Genomic DNA, 27,822 nt, shown 5'->3' on the forward strand with positions numbered 1-27,822 from the left:
ATAACATGAAGGGGCTACATTTTATTCAGTGCATCCTCAGACTGTTACAGAGCACATTAGCGTGGTGTGATATTTCACCTCTGTTCTACTAGCAGCACATTAAATGTTATTACTGTTAAAACACTTTAAGGACACGTCAGATCATTCATCCATCAACATTTTCACAGGTAATGGAATGAGGCTCAAAGTGACAAAAATAAATTAGTTAAAAAAATATTTCCTCTCAACAACGTCTACAGTTAGAAAGGCAAACACATCCCTGTCGGATTAAACCGACTGCACTCCTGCGTCTGTGTACATGAAACATTATGAAATGATACATCACGAGTAAAGGCAGTACCATGACTATTATTGCTACCAGGCCATACTTGGTGCCGCTGACTGTATCAGAGGACAGGAAGGACGCTTCAGCTCAAATCTGAAAGCAGTAACTCATAGAAGTAATCTAATAACACGTCTGCTTAATGTGTAACACTAGGGGAAAAACCAAACCGCCAAACTCTCCCAAATCTTTGGTGCTGTATCGTTAAGATGGTTTGAACCTCCCAGTGTGATCGCCTGTGCGCACGCAGCCTTTCAACGCCTGCTTCTCTGCCAGGTTTGGGCCCTGACACCTACACCTCTCTAATATTTTGTTCAGTGAAAGTCACTGTCCACGGTAACAGGTACAGACGATAATGGATCGATCAATCCAACGGAACATCTCATCATCACAGGAGCAGTTTTAAGCAACACAGCAAAGATGTTTCTGACATTTTTGGCTCCAGATATAAAGTACCGTGCAAAGGTCTGACCCCCCCCCCCCTCTTTTTCTTTGGAGCAAGACTCCTGAGCGATTGTTCATGGTTTCCTGAAGTTCTTACAAAGTTTTCTTCAGATCTGCTATTTTCAGAGGAATGTTTGTTAAGCCACTTAACACTGATCTATGAATCATTCAAGCATACAAAAGGTGCCTAACTCAAAGGACAAACAAGTGTGAGCACAGGTTTTAATCATAAACAGCATGAACGACGGTCGTGGCCTCAAACCTGTGATCTTTTTCATGACACTGATTCCTGGAAAAGAGCCGTCTGTGACCATAAAGACCTTCTGGATGACTGCGTTTCACTTCATATTGGACACATAACCTGTTTAAAAATCTGATTATTCTAGCTCATTGGCAAACTACTTGCCAATCATGTAAGCCAATGAGGTGTTACAGTGAGCTCCACTTCTCGCTGTCACCACCTTAGTTTAAAATCCTAAGGAACTGACAGCAAAAACACTCATCTACGGCTTCATAATGAGACTTGATAAAGTGGTGATGTCATAGAGGCTGCATCCATCTGTAGTTTCATCGACAGCAGGCACAGTTCCCAAACTTGGCAGACGTATGATCAATGTAAGCACGAGAAACTGCAGTCAGAAGAAACAACTATTCAAATAAAAATACATAAAATGTTTTCTGAGCCTCTGCGCAGGTACAAAGATCAGTGAACGCAGCAGCGCTGGAAAGATGTGTAACTTACTAAATACTTCCAGCGTGTCGTTACCACTTAAAAAGCTAAAAAAGAGAAACTGTACATTCCTGTATCAGATGTGTTCCTGTGTAACCACATCCTTCCTCCAGGGCCGTACTTGAAGCAGGCCATCAATTATGTCATCAAGCAAAAATCCCAAACGGTTAAACGAGTCCCACTGCTAAACCAACATCCCGTCCACAGCGCGCTGCTGGGAGTGAACGCAGGAAGGAGCGTGTGTGTCAGATGTCATTGGATGGGGTCCCCTTGCTTTTACGTCCAGGCAGAGGGAAGGCCGACTTGCTCTGAGGCTGCGTGAGGCGGCTGGTGAGCTGGGTGAACGGTTCGATGAGCGAGGTGCGTTCAGTGACGCTCACCTCCCACAGCTTCACCTTCTCGCCTCGCGCCCACTGCTGTGCTGCCTCGTGGTCTACCTGACGACGCTCCCGCAGGTCTGTTTTGTTCCCCAGCACTATGACCATCACCTGCACCCAAAACAAAGCCAAGTCACTTTTTAGTGATCTACATCATACACAGGAGAGAAAACCAATTCATACAATATGTTTAGTGTGTGATGTTAGAGTGCAACTTCTCTGTGAAGTTTATGTTTTTCCCAAATAGCCACCCGCCCGAGAATATTCTAAAGTTGAACTCATTTACACATTCAAGGGTTTTTTTACCCAACATTATAGAATTATACTGAAGCTATCAAACTATGAAATATGTTTTTATCTCTATATATCAATATTGTGTCTGTTACTTTATGTTACTTTCTTACTGCGTTTCAAACAGTCGATGTAAAAGCTCACACCTGTGAGACTTGTGGTGTTCACCCTCAGCTGTGACTGTGGACGCTCACTGGAGCTTTTCCCCACACATTACTGCATGTCAAATTGTGTTTGGGCGAGATACCCAAATTCCACCTGATGCATCCATCGGTGTATGAGTCTGTGCTTAAAATGCATGGAGTAAAGAGGTGTTTTAATGCTGCGTCGACCTCGCACAGCGCAGGTGTTTCGAAACATCCTCGTCACATGACCACGGCTAACTAAGGTTTTGGTGCATTCCATCCCAGTTTGAACACCTGGCTGACCGACTGCTTTTAGGTTTGGTTGACAGTGTGTAGAACAAACCTGATGACATTGCAAAGGCACAGAAAGCTTAACAGTCAGCAGTAGCAGCGGAAACAACACCCACAGTGGAACCGCTCATGCCACTGTGGAGCTCAAGAGACGCCTCACTGATGCCTTTGTTCCAACGACACGTGATCCACTAATTTAGTGATGAGAGATCAGGCTGTCAGGTCACTGTTAGCGGTGAATATGATGACCAGTGAGGATGACTACAACAAAGCTGAAACTTAAGTCAGTTTAAAACTCAAATGCTATTGGTAATGCTATCAGAATAAGGTTTGCAGCTTCCTCTGTGTCTAAAGAAAATTTGGTCAGAGCAGTTAAGAAACAGTGAACTATGTAGAATAAAATGCCAAAATGTTAAATGTTGTGTCAGAAAGGCTATCAGGCCCTGAACTCTGTCAAATTGGTGGAGCTACCCTCTCCACCTGTGATATTGTAGCAACATCGTATCGACGCTTCTCCACTTTTATCTTCCTGTTTAGGTCTGCTCTCGTCTGTGGTTTGTTATTTGTGTACTCTGAGGTTCTCTTAGTGCTGCTGGTCATGTTTTTGGAACAGTGACCTTATTATATGCATATCTTTAAAATGATACATACAAGTATTCACTTTTAAGAGCAAACAAACATGTTTTATACGGATAAATTTATAGATTTGTCTATATAAAACCATTCAGATGATTTCTAGCAAGTTTTAAAGACACGTCCAAACATATGTTATCTATTTCTATTCTCCATAAGGTCCAGTTTACACTGTTTAGTACTAGACTCACTGCAAAGCTGTACAGCTAAGAGGCGGAAACTAGAGCTGTTAACAAATATTCTAAATGTAATTATATGATTTAATTAGGCAAAAACTAGACATCTGATCACAGAAAAAAAAGCACATGTCATCTTCACAAGTGCCAGCAATCTGTGCAACGTTTGCCTGACCAGACTTCAACCCAGCCTCACCTCTTTTTTATCTCTGGACTTATCTATTTCTTTCTTCAGAATGTCCACCCTCTTGAAAGACTCCAAGCTGTCAACACTGTAAACAAGCACAAAGCCGTCTGCCACTGAGTAATAGTGCTTAGGGAGGTCTTGTCCATCATTCAGTCCCTTGGTGTCATAGAGCCTGAGCTGTTCCTTGACACCTCGGTCGGTTTCCACAGAGGCCACATACACGTCCTCCTGTGTCTCATTAGACTCTGACCCTGAAAGGTACAGACGAAAAATAAAAGAGTTACTGAAACAGCAAATGAGGATCTTGGCAATGAAACATTGGAATGCTCTCAAACAGCGGATGTATCAACACCATGTAATATAAATATGCCAAACAATTGATGTCATACTGGAAGAATGTAAGTGTGTTTTGCCAAATAAAGAGTGTTCAAAGCTTCGTCACTGAAACAAGTAACATCCCATCGCTGTACGCCCAGTCCTCACCTACCTACAGTGTGGTTTCCGTACAGCAGCTGTTCCAGAATAGCAGTTTTTCCAACAGCCGCCTGGCCGCACACCACAACTTTACAGCCTTTTCCCATGTCGAGTCTGTAATACATCAAGACGGATGGTCAGTTTGTACAGAAACGCGTTAGAACCACAGTAACATCAAAACGACCGACAGTCCCTCAAAACATCAACAGACATGTTCATCCTTAGCTTGTACCTAGCTGGCTAAAGCTAGCTATTGTTTAGCCAGCTAGCCGAAATACGAACACATATTTTTAAATTCTTTGTATGTTTGAGAAAAGTCGCTAACTTTAGTGTGGAAGATACGAGGCTTCCGTCAAGTCTGCAAGCGTAGAACCACAACCGGAGGATCCATTCTGCTGTGAGATTAAAGAGCGACAGGTTCTGTCAAAGCGCATGCGCAGTTCACCATACGTCAGAGCCCTCGAAGATCACCAACTTTGCTCGCTTATGCATTATTTATTTATTTATTTATATTTATTTTATATGTAGAAAATATGAAAGCTGATTAAAGACAAGTTAAAATTACATTTTAAAAAAGTTTAACGCCTGTTATTAATATTGACTTTGTAATTGACTCCTTCTAATTAATTTGCAGTTCGACGCAGTAAATTGTGTCTTTATGTTTACAAATATTTTTGCTTTATATTTGTAGGAATGAAATCACTCGAAACTGGACAATGAGCGCGTGTTTGATTCTGAAAATTACCACATAAGTGACAAACGTGAAAAGTCGAAGAGAAAAGAAGACCACATTTCCCAGGAGCACTGTGAAAAGCGGAAGTACGCCACTGCCGTTTTCCTTAAGGCATGCTGGGTACTTGCCCTCTCTCTTTCCGGCTAGTACGCCATCATGTAAGCGAGTTTTTCTGTGCTTGTGACCAAATAGTAATCCGTTAAAATCATCATGTATATACGTTCATCTGTATCTGTGACTCGGGCTGTAGCTTAGTGCTTTGTTATCAGTCTGTACTCTGTGACTATTTCGTGGAAAAAGGTTAAAGGCTTTGATTAGAATCCTATGTTTTAGTGGCGTTCAGATGCTCTCTGTCTGGTAGCTAGGGACCGCTAACGTGTCGTTTCCACTGTGATATTTATGTAAATGTAGAGTTCTAGCGTTTGGATCACTGTTCCACGTACGCGTGCATTTCTGTGTAGTTATTTCTGTGGGTATTTGTGCGACAAAGAGCCGGTAAACTGTCCTCGGCTATGCTAGCCTTGTATACAGTTTATGCTAAGCATGGAGTGGCTACATCTTCTGTGTAGCTATTTCATGCTCTACATGTGTCTAAATGTTTTTGGGGAAATCTGAAGTATGGGAGTGTTGGCATAGCCTTCATATTCTGAAGGTATCCAGTCCCAGGTCACGTTCAGCCATGTGCTGTTTGAAGTGTAGTAATACATGAATTTATATTTAAAATGGGCCGGATTAATCTTGTAACCTGCCAACGGTTCAGTGATTTAAAAGAATTGTTAGACCGTACGTGCTGTGCTCTTCAGTGTAGCTACTGTAAACAGTGTTTCTCTGCTGAACTGTTTGTTGCAATGTAAAGGGAGGTACCACCTAATGAGCTTTTAATTAACAAGCTGACAAAAATGACTTGACCAAAGTTTCTTTCTTTTTTTTCCTCAGATAAGTCAACATGGGGGCATATAAGTATATGCAGGAGCTATGGCGTAAGAAGCAGTCTGACGTGATGCGCTTCTTGCTCCGCGTCCGCTGCTGGCAGTACCGTCAGCTGTCCAACCTCCACCGTGCTCCCAGACCCACCAGGCCTGACAAGGCTCGCAGGCTGGGCTACAAGGCCAAGCAAGGTGAGTGCTGTGCCTGTGGTTGTTCACCTCCATGTCTGTCACCTGTCATCATCTGTACCCGTTCAGGTAATTGCATATTTTTGTTCAATCGAAACAGGCTACGTGATCTACCGTGTTCGTGTGCGCCGTGGAGGTCGTAAACGCCCCGTGCCCAAAGGTGCTACCTATGGCAAACCAGTGCATCATGGTGTCAACCAGATCAAGTTTGCCCGCAGCTTGCAGTCCATCGCTGAGGTAGGTTCATACCTGCTGATCCAACCTTGGTTTCATGAAGCTACAGTAAGCGTCAGATAGTTCAGTACTGAATGTGACGTTGAGCATCATTAAGCCTGTTACCCATTTTTATTACATTAATGTGAATATCATGTTAGTAATATGAAAGGATGCATTACTTTACTGCCCACAGTAGCTTAGTCTGATAGGTTTAAATGGTGGATTTACAATATTAAAGGTCTAGTTGCCACTCAAACCCCAGCAAATAGTTTTCATCAGTGGTCATATCTTGTGTTGAAGCCTACAGAATGACGTGATCTGTGAACTGGAAAGTGTTTGGATTCCTGTTTGTTATAAAATATCCTTGGCAAATATACTGAATCCCTCAGGAGTCCTGTATAAATGTGACGTGCAATGTTAGACCCTGCATTACTTTAGTATGTGCTCTCTGTCTTGATGTAAATGTGTGTACAATTTTCCTTATCGCAAAATTGGCCATTTTCAGAGTGGACAGGTTCTCTGCAGAGAGTGTTAATGCAACACTAACTGCATTGAGCGTCTTCATGCAGCTGGTGGGATGAGTGGACACAGTGGCTTACATGGGCTTACCCACAATCTTTAATCACCATTTAAAAAAATGTGCATCTGTTTTTGGAAGAAGCAAGAATACTGCGTACCCTCTTGTGCAGCAGCTTTCATAACTTTATCACATTTACCTGTGATGCTACAGCTAGCCGTCTGACTGAATGAAACTAACATCGCAGGATGTTGGTGGCAAAACATCCAGTGAACATGTCTGGATGTGAAATGGGAAGTTGCAGTGGTTGGGAAGTTATTTTTCCCAAATGAAACTGTGGTTTTGGTGAGATTTGATGCATCCACTGGTGCAGATGTCTCTTGCTCAGTGGTGAAGGATGCTTGCTTTTGTTTTCCTGACATGTGAGCACACAAAGGTTAGCGGTGTTCCGAGTGGCTCGGGCAGGTCTGACATCGTCTGTGGGTTTTGAATTTAAAGCTTGTTTCCAACAGGGGCTAGCAGATATTTAATGCTTCACATTGTGATTGCCCTTCTAAGACTAAACATGACTTTTATTTTGTAGGAGCGTGCTGGCCGTCACTGTGGAGCCCTGCGAGTGCTCAACTCTTACTGGGTGGGCGAGGACTCCACCTACAAGTTTTTCGAGGTGATCCTGGTCGATACCTTCCACAAGGCCATCAGACGCAACCCAGACACCCAGTGGCTCACAAGAGCTGTGCACAAGCACAGAGAGATGCGTGGCCTGACATCGGCGGGTAAGAAGAGCCGCGGCCTGGGTAAGGGCCACAAGTTCCACCTGACCATTGGAGGCTCCCGCCGTGCAGCCTGGAAGAGGCGCAACACCCTGCAACTGCACCGCTATCGTTAGAGCGTGCCACGCATGCCTGTACATTTACAAAAATAAACAGCTCTTTTTATGGGGATGATCTGTGTCGTCTGTTTCATTGTGTTCGTAGAACGTGAGCGCCTTCTTGGACTGATGCTCTTTTAAAGGGTTGTACCTGTACAAGTGAAGACATTTACACTTCACTGGATTAGGAACAAGGTTATTAAAAAAAAAAAAACAAGCTGATTTTAAAATTGTGGGAACTTTCTGTACCTGTGGCACTTTAGAGAAAAAGCCATTCAGATGAGCTGCAGCTGAACTTTTTTGAAAATGTAAATTAAAAACTAAAGAGATTATAATTTAAAAGGAACTCTTCAATAATTTGCAGTTAGCAAAGATTTGTTATTAGTCTCAACCCTCACTGAACAGCATTGAGTGCACAACAAGAATTCACCTGGGGTCAACTGACTTATTAATGGGATCAGCACTCGGCCAGTTTCATGTCGTCAGCGTCAGCGTGCTAGCTCATGTTAGCAATGTTAGTGTGCTACATCTGATGTCACCTGTGTGGGTGTCTCAGCCACAGGTGCTTCATTATCAACCTTCTGTAAGTACACAACTATAAATGACATGCCCTGGTGCTCCTAGCCATCTGATAAGAACTGAAGGAGCAGACTGAGACGCACAGTTTCTATCAGGCTTTTGGAAGCACTATAGTTTCCTTGTATTTAGTGCTGTAATGTAAGTGATTCTTAGTTGGTACTAAGAAGCCCAAACAGCCATCACACCACCAGCAGCCTGCTGACAGGAGGCGAGCTGCTTCTGTGCTTTAGTGTTTACACCAAATTCTGAACCTGCCATCCAATGAAACATTTAGCATATCTGTTGCTTCAGTTTCTCATTAATATATGAGAGGAGTGGTACCTAGAACAGCATTCAGTCATGCTTTGCTCCACAGAACAGCAGATTTTGGAAATCGGTGTCTTCCCCCATTTGATTTTGTATGCTACATATTTCCCCACCCAAGGTTCATTAAGGTGTGTAGTAGGTGGTTGTATCGTCACGTTACCTGGGGTTGAAGACATTGGGTTAATTTTGCTCAACTGCCCAATACTGGCATGTTGAATATAAATACAATAAATAAAAAATATGTTTAGGTTAACCAGTATAAGTATTAGAATAACAGTGATGCTAATAGAACAGGCCTCACTGAGAGCCTGCACAGTCTGACCTGTGTGTGTGTGTGTGTGTGGTGCAGAAGGGTGGCAGTGACACACTGGATGTTTGACTTAGAAAATAAATAAATGGTGACTGACACAAACAGAGTTTTAAGAAGTAAAAGTATTCCCATGTATGTGATGGGATTAATGCTCATGTGAAAATGTGCTGAGGACAAATCTAAGTGTAAAAGTGGTTCAGGGTTCTTCCTTTTGTCTCTGTGAGATGAGCAGTTCAGCAGATTGGATCTTAGAGGTTCAGAGTTAAAGGTTCCAGCAGTGACACTAGAAGGGGAACCAAAGTCCAACCTGTCAGTTAATTCTTGGCTTTTCATCTGCTCATTTGTGCCGTGGTAGATAGTTGATTCAGAAGGATTTGGATTTCCGTCATACTTCCTCTGGATGCCCGGCTGCTTTCCTGTGGGCAACTCCAGGCCTGGAGGGCCGGTGTTCTGCAGGTTTAGATCTCACCCTGGGTCACCACACCTGAATCTAATGATTAGTTCATTACCAGGCCTCTGGAGAACTTCAGGACATGTTGAGGAGGTCATTTAGTCACCTAAATCAGCTGACACGTCTAAAACCTGCAGGACACCGGCCCTCGAGGCCTGGAGTTGGACACCCCTGGATTAATTAGAGCCAAAACTGAGTGAATGTAAAACTGTCTATTTATATGAAACTATGATAAAAACTGTGACACTGATGCTCAAAGTTGGTCGTAAAAAAAAAGAACAAGACAAGATTTTTTTTCTTGATATATAGAAACAGGAAGCAAATGATTATTTGTTGCAGTTTTCAAACAGAGGTTGAATATATTTTTAGTCATTCTGTGCTCATGTAATTTGAGGCGTCAAACATGCTGATTCTGAGGTTTGATTGATTGATCATGAAACGACCCCACAGGAAAAGAAGTTTGGTTTTCCTTAAGAAGTGTGTGGTTGATCCAGAGCGCTGCAGGTAGAGTCTGACGGGGACTAGCAAACAGAGACCACAGTCCTCCCATATGGGCTTCACTGGTTCCCCATTAAATCCAGAATCAAATTTATGATCTTTCCTTTACGAGATCTCGATTGATCTAGTCTTAAGACTGCAGGCCTAGCTGTGGTTGCTAGAGTTTGGACCCTTTACCATACGTCTTATATATGACCTGATCAGCACTAACCAATCATTCTAAGATGAGCACACTCCTACCTCTACTTGCACGCAACAAATCCCAGCTGCTTGCTTTTAATCCCAGCAGCTGTGCAGGGAATCACACCTGATATCAGTCATATTAGATGAGTTCAAAGTTCATCCAGATCACATTACAGTATCATGACCGGAACACCTGAAGTCAGTCAAATGTTTACATTTGTTAAAGAACACTAAGGTTCTCCCTCAGGATACATACTGCTTTGGAAATATAATATATGGCATATGATGATATATGATGTATGAAATGCACAAGAGGAGGGAATTCTGCAAGAGCTCAAGGCCAAATCCTAAATGCCATCTAAAAAGTTAAAATCTTGGTCCTGTTCCATTTAGTGATTCAGTCTGACATGGAAAAGACCTTTTCAGGACACAGTTTAAGATAGATGTTACCTGTAAGTGGGCCACTGTTTGTATTAAATGTATCAGTCATTTAAGAAAAAATCATTAATAAAATATCTCATTCATGCAAATACCAGAAAAATAAAAATAAAAGTTTCATTTGTGCCATCAAGAGTGGACTGAACACATAACTAATATACAGGTAACTAAAATCTGTGGCAGGCAATAAGCCTGTGTGCAGCCATAAATCTCCATAAAAGCGAAGGTTCTGGATGAAAATGTATCCAGGTCAAACAAGATGATAGCTACAGTACAACATAAGGTAGATAAGATAAGATAAAGATTCTTTTATTGTTGCTGTACTCAGGCATCGTACAGTGAAACTGAATTTCAGCAGACTAGCATACATAAATTCATTCATTCATTCCACAGAATAAAATAGTGAAGATAAAAGTATAAATACACATAAAATGCAATTCTGCAAAACCAAAAAAATGATATTGCACTACGTCAGTAAGCAGCAGCAGTCATGTCTCCCGTGTGCTGCTCCTAAAAACATCTATTTTAAAGTTTCAGTGGGAGATCCAATAATAACTTCCAATCATTCGAATTTGGTTTGCAGAGCTGAAAATAGCACAAAGTAGAGGAAAGACTCCATCTGTTGGTGAGAAGGTGAAATTAGTTGGAATTTTATGATTAAAAAATGATTAAATGCAACAATGCCTCTAATATATCTATATATAAGGATAGATATGGATATAATTACTTGTAATGACTTGTGTGGTGTACTGTAAATGACCACATGTCTTTATCAATAGGAAACTTGTGAAAATACAGTTAAACGTCCACAATTTAAAGCAGGTAAAATATTGAACATGTCACCAATGTTCTAATATTTTTTTGAAGGTGTATTTGTGTTTGCTCGTGTGCTCTGATGTGCATATGAACTTGAGGGACATCCCATTCTTCATCCCTGAGGGTTAATGGGACGTCCACCCACCCTTTGCAGCTCTTCTGGGAAGGCTTTCCACAAGGTTTAGGAGGATGACAGCCTCTGTTCTAATTATTCCCAATTGTGTTCTCTTAGGTTGATGTCAGGACTCCACTTCTTCCACACCAAAGTCATTGACCCACATCTTTATGGACCTTGCTTTGTGCACTGGTGTGCAGTCATTGAACAGGAAGGAACCATCCCCAAACCGTTCCCATAAAGCTGGGAGCATTAAATTGTCCAAAATGTCTTTGTATACTGAAGCATTAAGAGTTCCTTTCACTGGAACTAAGGGACCGACCCGTCTCCTGAAAAACAACCTCACATCAAACGCGTCTGAAGTTTTCTACCAGCAAGTCATATTTGGCAAACAAAACACTGGATTCTCCTGGTGAAAGAAAGAGTGATGAATCTAGTTTCAACTTTGAGACTGATGTAAAAACCAGATAGAAAACAAGTAACTATGTAACAATTCACGTGTGTCAGACGTTTGAAGACATCTCTAATAAGTAACATTTTGACAGTTTTGTACAGTTTTGGTGGATACAACCACGTTCATGTCACAGCTGTCATCAGAGTAAACAGTGACTATTTTAAGGACTCAGATATTTCAGCATCAGGGTGTTTAAACACATTTGTTTCATAAATCCAAATGTGTGATGTTCTCACTGTCTACTGCTACTTATTACAATTGCAGCAATGTTAGACGATCACCATTATAACCAGTAACTCCTTTAGCTACACATTAATCGAGCGGTCATCCTGTTCCCAGTCTCCTGCTAGCTCTATCGTGCAGGACCCTCGCTTAAATCAAAGCGAGTATTCCCAGGAGCCAGAACAAATTGGACTTTCTACTTTTCTGTGTTACCCCTGACGAGGGACATCGTTGGACCATAACCTGATTCTCTGAAACCTTCCATGGTTAACTGGTGAAAAAGGTTTATAACGTAAATACATGGCCACTTCGTCGCTGTTAAAGTACCGGTATGCTAACTACTAGGTGAACAAAGCTTCTAGGCAATGATGACACCACCTTAGCTAAAACATTGTTTTCCTGACCTACATAGTGAAAGACTCACCTGAGAACAGCAGTCACCTCTCACATTACTGCCTCTCTATTGTCTGTGTGTGAACTAGTCTGCATAGTAGTGCTAACCCCTGACCTGTCCTCCAAGACAGTAAAAGCAAATCAAACAAACAACCACAGAAAAAGAAAGGAAGGAAGAAATTGGAGAATGAGACGGTGCAGTGTGGGGCTGCTGCTGACTTATAAAAGCTTTGATTATAGTTCACGAGAAAACAGCAGCTGCATGGATCTGTGCTCCTGCTGGGGGGTGGGGGGTGGGGGGGTAAGTGAAGTCCATCCTGATATTTGGCAATAGAGCATTTCCATGTCATGCTAGCTTAAAACAATGCAGTGTGTGTATTTGCAGAGATGTTGCACGATAAACAAAAAGCACTCCAAGAGTGCAAACCTCCACCCAGGCAGCTCCACCCTCCAGGCCGTATTTACTTTTAAGGGAATTATTGTATTTTGTACATCTGCTGTTCTTTGTTGTTTTCATGTCCTGTAAGGACTTTGCAGTGCACTGAAAATAATGCATTTTGGAAGTCAGATGTAAAATGTAAAAGTGAGATCAGAGTCAAATGTGACATGAATCCCCACCAGTATCATTTCATTTCATTAATATTACCAATATAAACAAGAGCAGTAGAGTTTTAAAGATGACAGTTTGACCTTTGGGCTTACAGTAGTGGTCAGATCATTCCTTTATGCTGATATGTTGTCAACACAAACAATGGCAGTAAGAAACAGAGCTTTGGTGCTACATGGTATGCTTATTATCACTTTGACCTTCAGAAGACTTTGAAGTACAGGTCAGAGGTCAAATGTGATATGATACTTTAAATGGTGCCTTCATAATTGCTAAGTTCTGAGGCTGTTCTCAATTTTCCAAGGGTGACTTATTAAGATGGATGATTCCACTCTACACTTGTGCTTCGAAACTTTGTGAACTGTGGTGTTCACAGGCAAAAAGAATGACAAACATGCACGCACACAAGTAAGATCATAACCCTACTCTCTTTGGTGGAGGCAAGATTACTATTCCCCAAAGTTTGATTCTGTTCATCTGGACGTTTTCAGTGGGAGAAACGTTTCGTCAATGGTCATGAGAATTTGCATATTAATGATCAAGGAACTGACCTCCCAGCCCATTGTTCCTTCAGTGGGCTGGTTTCAGTCATTATGCAAATGTACTGTTTATAAGATTTGGGGAAACCTGCAGTCAGCTGAGACTGAAGAAGTTGGAGGAAGTTGGACGAAATGTTTCTCCCACTGAAAACGTCCAGATGAACAGAATCAAACTTTGGGATTTACTTACCTGGGTGACTGAGCATCAAGACATAAAAATATTCTTCTTACAGTTATTATTGTGGTATCTGTCATTGTTTTAGAGTTTTTGTTTTTGACTGAATCTAGTGTGAATTTTCATCCTTATTCCCCTTATTTCCCAAGACGTCGCCACAGTGGGTGGATCTATTAGATTTGGTATAGGTTTTACACAGGATGCTCTTCCTTATGCAGTGCTTGCATTTATGTGGTGGTGAGACTGGGCTGACCTCAGAGGCTAGGCTGTGTCTCCTCCTATTGCCAAACTGGGGATCTTTCATGTGTACACCGTGCAGCCATAACCTAAAACAACATCAGAGTTTGAATTCAATTGATTTGATTCATATTGTGCCAAATCACAACAACAGTCACCTCAGGCACTTTATATGGTAAAGACTGCAATAATACAGAGAAACCCCCAACAATCACATGACCCCCTCTGAGCAGGTGCTTTGGCGACAGTGGGAAGGAAAACATTCATTTTTTATAAATACAGATTCACAAAACTCATTTCCTTTTCACGAGATTGATGTTCTTTTTTTAATGTAATTACAGAACACAGGACCAGAATGCAGAATTTCAGTGTTTACATGGTGCCACAGCCCTCCAGGAGTATACATCACAGGGAATCTACCAAAACTTAAATTGCAATAAATAAATAAATGAATAACATAAAAAATAAGGTGTCACAGCTGTTACTCTTCACAAACAATACTACCCCAACTGTCACACACGGAGGCAGAGAGGTGATGATTTGGGCACATCTGTATACCAAAGTGTTCTCGAGTCAGATGTGAGGCCATCTGTCTGTCGTGGTTTAGTTCAGGCCGGGGCCAATGAGCAGGCTTGGAGCAGTGCTAGCAGTTAGACCAACTTTATTGTGGAGTGGGCAGGTGTAAAGGGGCGGGGTTATGAGGAGGCCGGCCAGGTGTGGAGGGAGTTGGCAGCTGACAGTAATGTGCAATAAAGTGCAGCTAAGTGGAGAGTAAACAGGTAAGGATGGGCTAGCAGAAGCTTTGGCAGAGTGGCGGTGCCAGAGAGAAGCAGGTGTGCAGGTGGTCATTTCAGAGAAATCTTAAACGAGGTTCCAGACGAGTCACTGTGGATGAGCTGACAAGGCAGGTGGGCAGGTGAGGGTGAAGTACGTGAAAACACAAGGAGCCGATTATCACCATGATAAGTCATATATTTCTACACTGTGTTATATTCCTGAATGACTGATACGTGTCTTTGCTACAGCATGCAGGTATGAGTCTGGCCTCTGTAGCAGTGAGGTAAAGAGGAAACTTTTAATTCTGTTTACAAGAAACATTGGGAAGAATCTATTTTTTCAAAAAGCTGCTATTTGGTTGGCTGAAATCCACACAGTGTTCATTCTTAATGAGAAACAAGAGTCTTTTCTCTCGTAGGTTTATTTCTCAGCTTTAAGCCGTGCCCCATGCTTCTGAAAACAAGATGAAGGCGTTCACAAACCGCAACAACGATGTACTGTAGACCATGCAGTGAGCAACAGGCTCACAGGGAAACCACAGAAACTACTCAGATGTTTGTGTGAACATCTTTAACACAGAGAACAGAGTTCTGATCAGAGGGACAGAAATCACCATCACTATCACACATATTTAGTATGTTTTAACTCTCGTTTTGACTCTATGCTAAGTGAGTCTGACAAAGCTGAGACTCTTCACTTTTTGAATGTTCCAGTAAATCTACCAGCTAACTGCTTCAAATGCTGTAAGCAGTAGAAGTGGTTTAGACTTGGATAAAGTCGATAGTTTCATATGCATGTAACGGCTTGGTTCATTTATTTTTACTGAAGGATGCAGCAGATACACTAGTACACTGAAAATGCTGTGTAACATCAGAGATTTGTGCGAGTGTCATACTAGCTCTTGGTAAACCTCCCCCAACCCTTTTTCTGCATGGCACACAAAAAGTAACCCACAGCTGATAAAACCAAAAGCTTCTGTCATGTGTTCTCTAAATAAATTACATGGTCACTTAATGAATTTACATGGTCCTATAGATGAATTACAACACATGACATATTACACTGTTTCATTTTTTAATACAAACTCAGAAGCAAAGTGTGAAAAACCTACATGCAGACATGGGCTGTCAGACCAGTGTCCCAGTGAGAGTGCTGCTCCGATAATCTGGACCCAGGTAAGAAGGATGGATGGATACAGAAAAGAAAGGGGGCAGCTAGAAGAGGGGGAGCCATGTGCTGTGACCAGTTGGGGTGAGGAGAGTTTGTCTTAAACTATAAGACAACTTTCATGTACCCGAACGCACAACCCAATTATACAACAACGCATTTAGTCATTTATTCCATCCACGTTTTTCCGCTTATCCAATTTAGGTTGCGGGAGGAAGCCGGAGTAAACTCCACATGGAAAGGCCTCGGCCAGATAAATGTAGATGGTTCTTACACAGCGCTTTTACTCTGACCACTCAAAGCACTATACACGACTTGCCTCATTCACCCTTTCATACAAGCACTTTTTTTATAAACCTTCTCTATGTAAGTGCTTTCTAGCTAACATTCACACATTCATAGAGTAACTTGCAGTTAGTATCTTAGCCAAGGATGTTTGGCATACAGACTGGTGCAGCCAGGGATCAAACCACAAACCGGTGGTTCCAGTTAGCTTTGCCTCTTGAGCTACAGCCAACAAGGTCCTTGGATGGGAGCCTTCTTGCCAATGGGCTAGCTACTCATTTATTTAAGTATAAAATTAACATCTCTATGAGAAAAAACCCTTTGTTTTCAGTATCCTGTGGGACAACTTTGTGAAGTAATAATTAAACAGTTCTTGTAGCTGTTGTTCAGTCCTCGATGGCCTGAGCTCATTCGGACGAACTTCAGCTGTAGGATGTTGGTGGGTTTCCTCACATGTTCTCCATTTTAATTGGATAAAGATTATGACTCTTAAAGTCAAAGTTCCCACTTTTTTCTCTTTGACATTTCTTTGTTAGGTTGCTGTTTTGCACTACGACCCACCTTTGCTGAAGACTTAGTTTAGTGAAAGACGTTCTGAGATTTGCCTTTCGAAGCTAATGGGATCAGTTTCCTAATATTGTACAGTTTTTATCTTACAATATGAAGAATTGTCCACACAACATTGTTCCAGTAGCCTTCTAGTTTGTTACATAATCATTAAAAATTACAAACAGAGCAGTTGCTTTATCCTTTAGTTCCTTATAAGCTTCGGCCTCCCAGACTACAGACTAATCTTTGTTGGTTGGCCACCATCTATCTAAATGCTTTAGTGATGGTTCTGTATCATTCTCAGCCTGATAAGCATCACCAACAGAGGTGCCCACTCAAACCAGACTGTCATCCAATCGCAGAACACGAGTGGGTGTTCCTCAACTGTTAGATGGGCTGGTTTACAGTTAGAGCCATGCCTGGATATCAGCCAGGGCATCTTATACAGTAATTCTTAAACATGACTTCATTGTGAGCGCTTAATGCTTGAGTGTCAAAATGGGGATTTTTCAAAACCCTGTACAGACTAAACTTTCCTCTTATTACTGTTCTCATTTATAAAGTTGTGTTTCATCAATATGCACATTCTAGCTAACAGGTGAATTTTGGGACCGTATGTCCTGCTTTCTTAACATAAAACTCATGCTGCAGCAGCACAAATGTGATGCCCTTAGACTGGTTTTTAGTTTTAGTCCCCGTGTCAGCTTCCCAGAAACTGTTACATCTACCTCAGTTCTTAGAGCAGGGCTCCATGGTGTAAATCAGCCTTAATAGTGTTTCACGACTGCTTTAAAGTACCTGTGTTTTCACTTTTCAGACCCAGAAGATGTTACATCTTTTATACTAATGGTATCAAACTCTTAGTAGCGGGAGTGGACCGGAGCAGTAAAAGCTTTGCTCAAATGAACCGTCCATTTACAAAACAGATTTAAAAAAATCTCCATTTCTCTACATTCAAACTTATTACATGCACATTAAACAAAATCTACAAAAGTGCAGAAGTTGACTTTGGAAAGAAAAAAGATATTATGTTGCAGCTGAACTATATGTGAAACATTTTAAATACTAATGCTGGTGTCTCTGCACGACTGTGTTTAATCTAATCAAAGTGGTCTTTTCTGCAGTCTTTAGGCTTGCAGTGGGCCACAGTGGAACCTTTAGCAGGAACGTCAGTGCACTGTCACATAAATAAATATAAGGTGTCTTGAAACTTTTGGACTTCAGTGAAATGTTTCAGATTGTCGAAAAACACATTTGGAGCGTGCGTATGATAAATGCTATCATGAGGAGATGCTGTGTCGCAACCCGCTCGTCTTTTCTGACATTGCCGAGTATCTTTGTTGCGTTTCACTGGTGAAAGTATGTCAGTGGGTTACATTGACACAAGTGCAAAGCTGCAGGGAGGGGAGGGAGGAGTCAGTGAACTGGGTCACATGGTTTTCACACTGATCGCCACTCGAAACAGAGCAGAAAGCCGTCGCGCACACGCCTGGACTGGAGCTCCGCCACAGTGGATGTGACTCTTTGGCAGGAACGAGTGAACACTGCACATTTGATCGTCGTTGGAGCCGCTCTCTGAGAAGCTGTCGCCTCGGCCTGACACGAACATTTTCTGGTTGTTTTAGGGGGAAAGTACATCTCCACCGGGCTGCTTGTAAACCCGACCGTAGCGTATACGGTCTGAACTAGGCTTCTGTCTTTGGTTCAAACTTAAAGACGGTTAGTTTCTCTTACCGGGACCAATCAGCGACTTTTCAGTTGCTGAACACTAAAACTGAAAAAACGGCTTTGGCACTAAGGTAGCAGAGGAGGAAACCCCCAGACTCACAGGACATGGAGTCCACCAAAGCTGGTAAGTACGCCTGACAGCATCTGCAGCCGGTGACGGGGGGCGTACTGTACTTACATCCTGCCTTTGGCTTCACTCGAACCGGAAAAGTAACACGACCAGCCTAATAACGTCACATTCTGACTGTATTTCTTGACTATTGTGAACTTTCTGTCGAACCCACTTGTTACTGTTAAAGTGGGTTAGGACCGCCGTGGGCGGTTGTTGTTACACCAGTGTTTGGCTTCAGTGGCACTGCAGTCCTCTCGGCTCACATGGACCCGCCAGCCTAGCCATGTGCACCTGTGTTTACGCTCCCCGTGCGTCTCAGTTCATTGGCCGCGCGGTGCAGTGACGTAGGCGTTGCATAATTTCTCCCAGCTCGATGTGTGCAGTCTCGCCGTGGATACACGTGAGGCCTCTTATGGCAACGCGAGCTGACCTAGTTTTCCCGGGAAGAGAGCATGCGTGCTCCAGGTGACGGTGCGTTTAAACCCCAACATCAGCAGCTGTAGTGCTTTGCTCATGGGACGGGGAAGGCTTTTTGTGTAAGAAACGTGTGTTAGTAACAGCATCAATAATAAACGTCGCGTTATGACACGCTGTATTCAGTTTCTATGAGTGTTACCATTGATTTAAAAAAACAACATTGAATGTAAAAAGATAAAAAAAAAAAAACCGGAAGTCCGCAGTTGTCTTCGTTTGCTCAACTCTCGAGCTCCTCGTCTGTCCTGCTGACAGCACTCGAACGAATTTATTTCCTAAGGGCCTTAAACGCAGCAGCATTTTCAGGTGAAAAGTCTCAGTTTATTCCAACTTGTATAAAATGATCTAATTATGCACAAAGAGTTAGATAAACAGAGTTGGAGATGGTCACTGTGTTACTACAGTGTTAGTTAGAAGTTTGAGTCATATTTTCCTGTTTCAGTCATGATGCTGGACACACACTAACCTGATAATCCCATGGACTACACCTCATTTTTGAAGTATTCAAAGAGGCTGCATGAGCTCTGAGTCACCAGGTCTGTGACACGTCATGGCTCAGACCAGTTTTTATATATGTGACATCACTGGCAGCACTTTTTCACCTCATACCTTTGCTGTGTTTTAATAGGGGATAATGTTTATATATTTCTTTTAAAATGAAATCTGTATAAATGAAGGCATGTATTAGATCTGTTTTTATGGCTGTGTATGTGAATGACTGAACTACATACATACCCTTGCCAGGCTGACATTATGTAATCGCTGTTACCTAATCATAAAGAATGGGAGAGGAAGAAATCAGGTCAGCCTGTGCTGAGGGTGGAGCTCCCTGGTGCAGCAGCCTGTCTCTGCGGCTTCTACTGGCCCAAGAAATGTTTGTCATATTCTTGTCTGCCCTCTTTACGTGAAGCTGGTTGGTTTTCACACAGGGAAGGTGTCTGTAGCGGGGGAGGGGGGGGGCAGGCAAATAAGTCAGGGAGAAAAGCGCCAGCTACAGAAACCTTGGCGACATTACAACGTTCAAACAGGGCTCAGCTTATACCGATGAAATAAACTGTGTAACTGACAACGAGCAAAAGAGTTTGATAAATGTGATGTGCACATTAAAAACAAATCAGAAATGTGTTGTCAGGCACGAGATGGACTGGTTTTTCTTACAGTGAGGTCACCCATTACTGAAGTCTCTCTGTCAGGCCTGAGCTGAGCGTCTTGCTGTTCTGAGACTGCACATGAGGAGCACGGGGTGGATCCTAAACCACACACTCATCGTCCGATGGTTGTGATTGAGGAGTGGTTAGCCACTGAGCTGCTCCTGGATGAGCGTCCTTATCGACTCTAATAAAGACCATAATTGACTGAATGGATTCATATGATCTGAAAGTAAAGTGAGGAGTGTTTACAGAGGTCACAGGGGCACGAGGGCTGTTCTTGGACCATTAGACGAATACAGGTCTATTTTCCTCATAAAGTACGTTACGTGTTTTCAGTGCAAGCTCACACAGTAGGCTCTGAATGCTTCATTGTTACAGTGTCTGTTCTCACAGTCTGTTTCCTCCCCTCTCTGCTGATCGCTCACCAGGAGGCGTAATAGCATACATCAGCTCGTCCAGCTCCGCCTCCAGCCCAGAGTCGTGTCACAGCGACTCCTCCAATGGCAGCTATCAGTCATCCTCCCCACCCCGCGGGTCCCCACCTAGCCACGGACAGCTGAGGCAGCCGCTCGACCCCACGATGGCCGCAGGAGGCCAAAACCTGCCACGGACTCAGAAAGGTGGACGCTCGTCGTCCACAGCAAAGACTGGTATCACAAGTAAGTTGGACACTCTCATATGTGTCTTCAGATGCTGCCTGTGTTAATTCTAGGAACCAGTGCAGCATGTCAGGCCAATGAGAGAAGGCGTCATAGACGATTATAGGAGTAAAACATCTCTGTCAGGACAATATTGGAATCTGCCCAAAACAAATGTGAAAAGAAATGTTGATGTTTTAACTTCCAGGTAGCTTGTTTCAGCCTCCGTCACTGCACCAAGAACATCTCATCTCATAACTAATGCTGGCTCATTGAAGATGCTTGAAATGAAACCAGAGGCTGTTCAGGAGAAACCAAAGACTGAGCCAGCACCAGCTTTCTGTAGACAGCTAATGAGTTTACATTGTCAGCTGTGAGTTTTACATGTGCTGTGTTTGTGTCTATCCTGCTGTTAAAATAAATTCTCAACATAAACCTTCACAGAGCACTTTATCAGAAACACCAGTGTGATGTGGAGGCTGTAGTGAAGGGCAGGGGGGATGTGAACTGTACCACATAATATACCACAGCAGGTTATTTGAGCGTGGTTTAGTTTCCTCTTCTTCTACTCCTACACCAGAACTGATGCAGAGGCTTTGGGTTTTTTTTGTGAGTGGTGACACCTACTGTTCAGGACAAGTGTGCAGTGAATCCACTGCAGGCACCAGTGTAATGACTCGTTGGGGTTGGGAATAATCAGTGGGTTCCCAGTTGTTTTTGGGGGGTTTTTTCAGATAAACTGTAAGAATTTGTTTTTGTATCTCTCAGAAATCAACGGCCTGGTGCTGCTCTGTAAAGTGTGCGGTGACGTGGCCTCTGGATTTCACTATGGTGTCCATGCCTGTGAGGGCTGCAAGGTGAGGCTGCCTCTTTGATACAACCCCGTATGCACTCGCTGACTCTCTGTGCGACACAGAGACGAGCGTTGCGGTGTCTTTGGTTGAAGTGGGTCACTTTAGCCATCTGCACAGCTCAGACTGAAACTAGTTCACTCCGCCTTTATTTATATCTGTTACCCATCATGCTTCATGGTGCTGTGTGGCCCAGTTAACTGGAGAACAGTGTGCTACATACCACAGCACTCCTTAGAGAGGAACACGCACATCATTCAGACAGTTACAAGTCAAACTGTAGAAACTGTTAGTTTATCTAAGAAAGAGGACAAAAGTAAGCTGTTTGTGTCTGTGAACACACTCAGGGCTTCTTCAGGAGGAGCATCCAACAGAACATCCAGTACAAGAAGTGCCTGAAGAACGAGAGCTGCCCCATCATGAGGATCAACAGGAACCGCTGCCAGCAGTGCCGCTTCAAGAAATGCCTGCTGGTGGGCATGTCCAGAGACTGTGAGTAGCCGCGCTTGTTCACTGACTCACACTGTGTTCGATGAAGAGATTAGCGAGGCTAGTTTCACAGAGTCACGCTTAGCATGGCATTTTCTAACACGTAAAACAGATTATGGTCAATTTCAAAGCTATAAAAGCTAATAAGTGTCATTTTCTGATCAGAAGGTTGGTGGTTAGATTCCCCCTGTCTGCTTGCCAAAGTTTCCTCAGGCAGAGTACTGCTTGTTTGAGTGTTAGCAGAGAATAAATGTACCTGTGTGAATGAGTGTGAATGGAAAAATGAGGCATTCTGCAGGAGAGCGCTACATAAAAACCCAAGTGTTCAAAAATACAACAAGAAACACTTTTAATAAAGAAATCCACACAAAGCTCACACTTTTAATTGAGCGTTTTATGTTATTTTTGTGTTAATAAGACGACGTTCATTAGTCCTTTTGGCTCAGTTCGTAATGACTGAGAGATGGAAATAGTCCAAGATCACTGACTGTGGAAGGACGTTGGAGTTTCCCTTTAATAATGACATATTTAAGGTGGAATGGCTTGAAACTAAGTAATCCTCAGTTTGACTGGATTTATTTTGAAGGCAGTAATCATGAGTTGTGAACCTAATGGTTGGAGAAGAGTAAGATGTCCTCCTTTTAAATTCCTGTTTAACGTATGTCTTAGACTTGGGCAGTAATCAAGGAGATTCTCTTCTCGCTCTTCAGCTGTACGCTTCGGCCGGATCCCTAAGCGAGAGAAACAGCGCATGCTGCTGGAGATGCAGAGCGCCATGAACAACATGATGAACAACAGCCAGCTGCAAAGCCAGCTGTACAGCAGCCAGAGCCTGCCCATTGTTAAACCGCTGCCAGGCAGCGCCACTGAGCCTACCTCAGACGATGCTGTCCCCGCCGCCTCCTGCTCTCCTTCCTCCTCACCTCACTCCAGCCAATCAGAGTCCAGCTTAGACCCAGAACCCGCTGCGTCGATGGACACCAGCCCCAGCTCGGCCTCGCCCAGCGCATCGGACAGCAGCGAGGAGGAGGTGATCGGCTCGGTGACCAGGGCCCACCAGGAAACCTTTATGTACAACCAGGAGCAGAGCAGCCTGCCATCCCAGGCCTCGCAGCCCATTAGCAACCTCGGCTGTGGCCTCGCCAAAAACCCCACCGACAACCAGACGGAGGAGCGGCAGGACACCTGGGACCACTGCAAGAGCCCGGTCACGGTGGCCGCACGGCACTCCACCTCGAGCCTTGACCCCCAGGGTCAGAAGGAGGTCAACCAGTGCCCCTTCAGGCTGTCCAGGACGGCTGCCACCAGCCACTTTCCAGCATATACACATGGAGCTTTCAGGGCACCGTCCACAGAAGGCTCCACCAATGGATCATGCAGCATCGCCCTGTGGAGAGGAGGCAACAGGATGCATCTGGTAAGCTGAACAGAGGGCAGTGGACGGTAACAGTTTAGACACGCCATTAAAAATCAATGTAAAGGTGTAAAAGCTGACTTTGTAAAATAAAAAGCCTTTTAAATGAAAGTGTCTGTTTGTTGTTTTGGATAGATGCTCCTGCCTCTGTATGCATGAAGAGATGTTTCCTTTAAATAAGAGCAGCTGCTTTTAGGGCAAAAACAAACACACTAGAAGTCTCACCAAAACAAAGCTTTCTGTTTTAGAGCGCGATGAAAATCACTCCATTTGTCCCAACATCAGGGTGAAGCCATCGTGTCTGTGATTAGTTAGTGTAAAGGAGGTTTGAGAGGTGTGGATGCACTCATGTCCAAACTGAAGGCCAGCTCTGATCCGCAGGTTTGTCCGATGAACACTTCGCCTCACGTGGACCCTCAGAAGTCCGGCCACGAGGTGTGGGAGGAATTCTCCCACAGCTTCACCCCGGCGGTCAGGGAGGTGGTCGAGTTTGCCAAGAAGATCCCGGGCTTCAGAGAGCTTTCCCAGCATGACCAGGTCAGCCTTTTGAAGGCTGGCACTTTTGAGGTATTTCATTGAATTTTCTTATGTATTGTAGTCACGTTTAGTGTATCTCTGTAGTAATGTGGGGCATTCTGTGGGCTGCAGGTGTTGGTGGTTCGGTTTGCCTCGCTGTTTGACGTGAAGGACCGCACTGTCACCTTTCTTGGAGGGAAGAGGTACAGCGTGGACAGTCTGAGGGCCCTCGGAGCCGGGGACCTGCTCAACTCCATGTTTGACTTTAGTGAGAAGCTCATGAACCTGGGTCTCAGTGAGGAGGAGATGAGCCTGTTTACTGCTGTGGTTCTGGTCTCTGCAGGTGGGTTATCAGACGATCCGTCCACTGATAACAATGCATAACCCGCCATCAGTGTTTGTATCCAAAATAATGAAAACGGGTAGAAAATTTGGCTCATTAACTTTCTTTTTCCCTGCCTGAGCTTTGGCTGCGCTGGCTTAATGGTACAGATTGGAGAGTTGGCGCCACCTGCTGTTTGTCTGATGAACTTAACACTCACAGCAGGCCTGAGCTCAGCTGTTTCAGTGTAAACACATTTAAACTAAGTCAGGGCTTAAAGTATTCCTCTGCACACGTGAGGCAAACGATTTCAGTTTGTGCAAAGTTGTTTTTATTTCTAAAGTGTCACAGACACGCTGAATACTGACATCTGTAAATCATGTGCTGTAGGGTGACAGTCCATCGTTGTCATTATCACAAACACGTTTGTTTAAAAAGGCTGTTTTAACTCTAACCTGACGCGAGAATGCGACTCACCACACGACTCCACGTTAGGAACACACGGTTGTTTTTCTTGTTTCTTGTATCGCTGACTGAGCTTATCCTCCCCACTACCTCTTCCTCTCCCAGATCGATCTGGCATCGAGAACGTGAACTCTGTGGAGGCCCTGCAGGAGACGCTTATCCGCGCCCTGCGGAGCCTCATCACCAAGAACCACCCCAACGAGGCCTCCATCTTCACCAAACTGCTGCTCAAGCTGCCCGACCTGCGTTCCCTCAACAACATGCACTCTGAGCAGCTGCTCGCCTTCAAGGTCCATTCCTGAACTTTCCTCGAAGTACTTGACGCCCTCCGCCCTCACTTCACCTGAAAACATTGCACCCGAGACAAAAGCAGCCCTAAAGGCCACCTGGAGCACGAGCTCCACCCGACCACACCTGCACGGGCCTTTGGGTTTAGCTCTTTGTCTAAAAAATAAAATAAAAGTGGAAGTTGTACTGTAGGGCGTGACGGCCTGTGTGATGGTTATGCAGACGCACAGACACTCTGACTGGTGTACATGTCTCTCGTGTTTGTGTGTAGCAGCTGTACAAAGATTAGATGCACTTTCCTGTATAGTGTCGATGGTATTTTTGCATTCATAGTGCAATATGTGACTGCTTCTGGGTCTGAACAGCAGAACAAAGAGTCTAAGCGTTTCCCTGCGGTGGCGTACGTTAAATTGAACTGGTGCTGCTGTCGTGGGATGAAAAACAGGCTCGAGATAAAGTTCTCTTTAAAAGCAGCTGAAACTGAGGAGTCTGTGCAGGAGAGCTGTTTTCAGCTGGAGCAGCAGGGAAATCTGAACGCGCTGTCTTTGGACAGATTTGGGAAGCAGACACTTAATTTCATCCACATGTGTTCGTGCCATGATTTGTGTTTGTGTTTTGTTCTAAATTATTTGGGCATTGTGACAAATCGAACGTGTCAGAGTCTCTTTCTGTGCTGAGATCAGTATAAATGAAGACTGAAGCGATGAAATGAAACTGTGGACTTTCCCTTCTTTCTCTCGTGACATCTCCAAGAGTCTGGACAGAAATGTCACCTCGTAGTCACCAGCAGCGTCTGCACGCTTCATTACACGTCTTTACTTTTTTTACAGACTCTGTTCTTTAGCTGAGTACAGTTACATGTATGATATGACGATTTCACATAAGTCTGATTGTAAAAGTGTTTGTAATGTAAAGACATGAGCAGAGCTGCTGGTGAAACACTATCAGCCTTTTATTCTCCACGACTTCTCTTATTGCAGTGACATGTTCTGAAAGGATGCAGTATGCATAGATTTCTATAGAAATATATTATCATATAAACATAACTGTTTATATATATATATATATATATATAGATATGAATGAATGAATAAATTTTCTAAATGGCATGTAGCAGCTGTGGTTATTTAACACGTGTTGTTCCTGATAATCATGACGACTGCATCTTACCTATTTGTAGGAAAATGTTCTCTTCAGCAGTTAAATGCCTCCTCACCTCCTCCATCCTCTCACCTGTGACCTGTACACCTGCTGAAGGATGTCTTCATTTTCAAAATGCATCATGAGGACGGGGGAGGCTAACTGGAGGAGCTGTTACTGAGCATGCACAGATTCATACGTTCAGTGTTTTTAAAAAAAAATGTCCTTTTTCACTTCAGATAATCAAACTTTCTGTTTGTCTCTGCATGATTAAAAAAGTTTTTAATTTAGAGGTGTAAATCTAAAAAAATATGAGCACTTTTGAGACCCACGTGCAGCATTAGTGCAGTTTGAATAAAACTGTGTGATCTCTGAAGCGGGCGACACAGAATTCAGTTTGAATGGAATTTGAATCGTCTCACATACACGTCCATCTATTCTCTTCCTTATTGGCGTCGTTGGGGGGCTGGAGCCTATCCCAGCTGCTACAGGGCGAGAGGCGGGGGCACACCCTGGACAGATCGCTAGTTAGTTACAGGGACAGAGACACAGCACTCACAATCACCAGTTAACCAAACCCCATTAACTGCATGTCTTTGGACTGTGGGAGGAAGCCGGAGTACCCACACAGACACAGGAGGGAGAACATGCAAACCCCACACAGAAAGACCCCGGCCTGGGAGCAACGCTGAACCAACGACCTTCTTGCTGTGAGGAAACAGTGCTAACCAGAAATACTGGGATAACGATACTTCCTGTAGTAACCATAACTGATTTAAAGTGCAGTTTCAGCTTTAATTCACGATTGAATGAACTGTTCTGGAGTTACAGCCGTTTGTGCTTGCTTTCTTCCTCTTGTCACAGAGAAGGACTGATGTGACTTTGTCCAGGCTGTTTGGTGTAGCTGAGCTGGCCACTCTTTTAAAGAGTGTACTGGATCAGCCACAGATGTGTCATGTGATTTATTTCTAACGACATGATGAGGGAAGAATCCAGCCATTTCCTGTCAGTCAGCTGTTCAATTGTGTCTGAGCCTGTGAAAATGGGAGGTTATGTATAAAAATGCCTGCAATTCCTAAACTCTGTGGCATAGAGATGCAAAATCACACCTTTTATCCTCTCCTGTCCTCTTCAAGGACAATAAAGTAGAAATGAAAGTAAAATGTGTGATTGTTATGGATCACCAATAACTAATTAATCGTGTAAAAGATTCAGACAAGAGTAGAAATTTCAGATGGTTTTACTCAATGGCTGACTCGAGGTGTGGATAAAATAGCACCGTTGCAGCAGGGTGGACTGTATAGACGTTCACATCTCAGTAATTCTCTCTTAAAAATGCAGCACTGAATGAAATAAAGGTTTGACTATGGCCTTTCTGTAATAAGTTTTTGTGACACTGAGCCAGAGGGATTCAGTAGCACGAGGTTCAGAAAGGCGACGTCTGACCTGCGATGAATCGTGCCCATCATCCATCAGCAGATGGCAACAGCGCGGCTCAGTCTGCGTGCCTGGCTTCTGGGAGTGGCACCGAGTGAACAGACACTAACGTTCACTCTGCCAACCAAATCAGACAGAGCTCCAGTGTTACCACTGTGATGGAAAAGGCTTCTGTTTGTAGAGTTTACACTTAC

General features: G+C 43.5%; 3 protein-coding genes across 5 annotated transcripts; 2 read left to right on the plus strand and 1 right to left on the minus strand.

The window, feature by feature from the left end:
• Positions 1–8: 8 nt before the first annotated feature.
• Positions 9–4,538, minus strand: nkiras1 (NFKB inhibitor interacting Ras-like 1). Its single transcript, XM_031727231.2, has 4 exons — positions 4,376–4,538; positions 4,064–4,164; positions 3,586–3,827; positions 9–1,984 (listed from the first exon to the last, which is right to left on the minus strand). The coding sequence occupies exons 2-4, from the start codon at positions 4,155–4,157 to the stop codon at positions 1,742–1,744; spliced, it is 579 nt and encodes a 192-aa protein (XP_031583091.1). The 5' UTR covers positions 4,158–4,164; positions 4,376–4,538; the 3' UTR covers positions 9–1,741.
• A 1,149-nt stretch (positions 4,539–5,687) lies between these two features.
• rpl15 (ribosomal protein L15) lies at positions 5,688–7,576 on the plus strand. The gene is made up of 3 exons (XM_031727230.2): positions 5,688–5,901; positions 5,999–6,135; positions 7,215–7,576. The coding sequence occupies exons 1-3, from the start codon at positions 5,730–5,732 to the stop codon at positions 7,518–7,520; spliced, it is 615 nt and encodes a 204-aa protein (XP_031583090.1). The 5' UTR covers positions 5,688–5,729; the 3' UTR covers positions 7,521–7,576.
• A 10,421-nt stretch (positions 7,577–17,997) lies between these two features.
• nr1d2b (nuclear receptor subfamily 1, group D, member 2b) lies at positions 17,998–26,160 on the plus strand. 3 transcript variants are annotated; one of them, XM_031727232.2, is made up of 8 exons: positions 17,998–18,455; positions 20,497–20,727; positions 21,475–21,563; positions 21,905–22,049; positions 22,757–23,463; positions 23,842–24,027; positions 24,109–24,319; positions 24,869–26,160. In XM_031727232.2, the coding sequence occupies exons 1-8, from the start codon at positions 18,437–18,439 to the stop codon at positions 25,063–25,065; spliced, it is 1,785 nt and encodes a 594-aa protein (XP_031583092.1). In that variant the 5' UTR covers positions 17,998–18,436; the 3' UTR covers positions 25,066–26,160. The 3 variants fall into 3 exon arrangements, with proteins under 3 accessions (XP_031583092.1, XP_031583095.1, XP_039461460.1); XM_031727235.2 differs by lacking the exon at positions 17,998–18,455 and adding an exon at positions 18,504–18,914; XM_039605526.1 differs by lacking the exon at positions 17,998–18,455 and adding an exon at positions 19,258–20,385.
• Positions 26,161–27,822: the final 1,662 nt, after the last annotated feature.

This window comes from Oreochromis aureus, linkage group 22 (assembly GCF_013358895.1).
Source record: "Oreochromis aureus strain Israel breed Guangdong linkage group 22, ZZ_aureus, whole genome shotgun sequence".
Classification (NCBI taxonomy): Eukaryota; Metazoa; Chordata; class Actinopteri; order Cichliformes; family Cichlidae; genus Oreochromis; species Oreochromis aureus.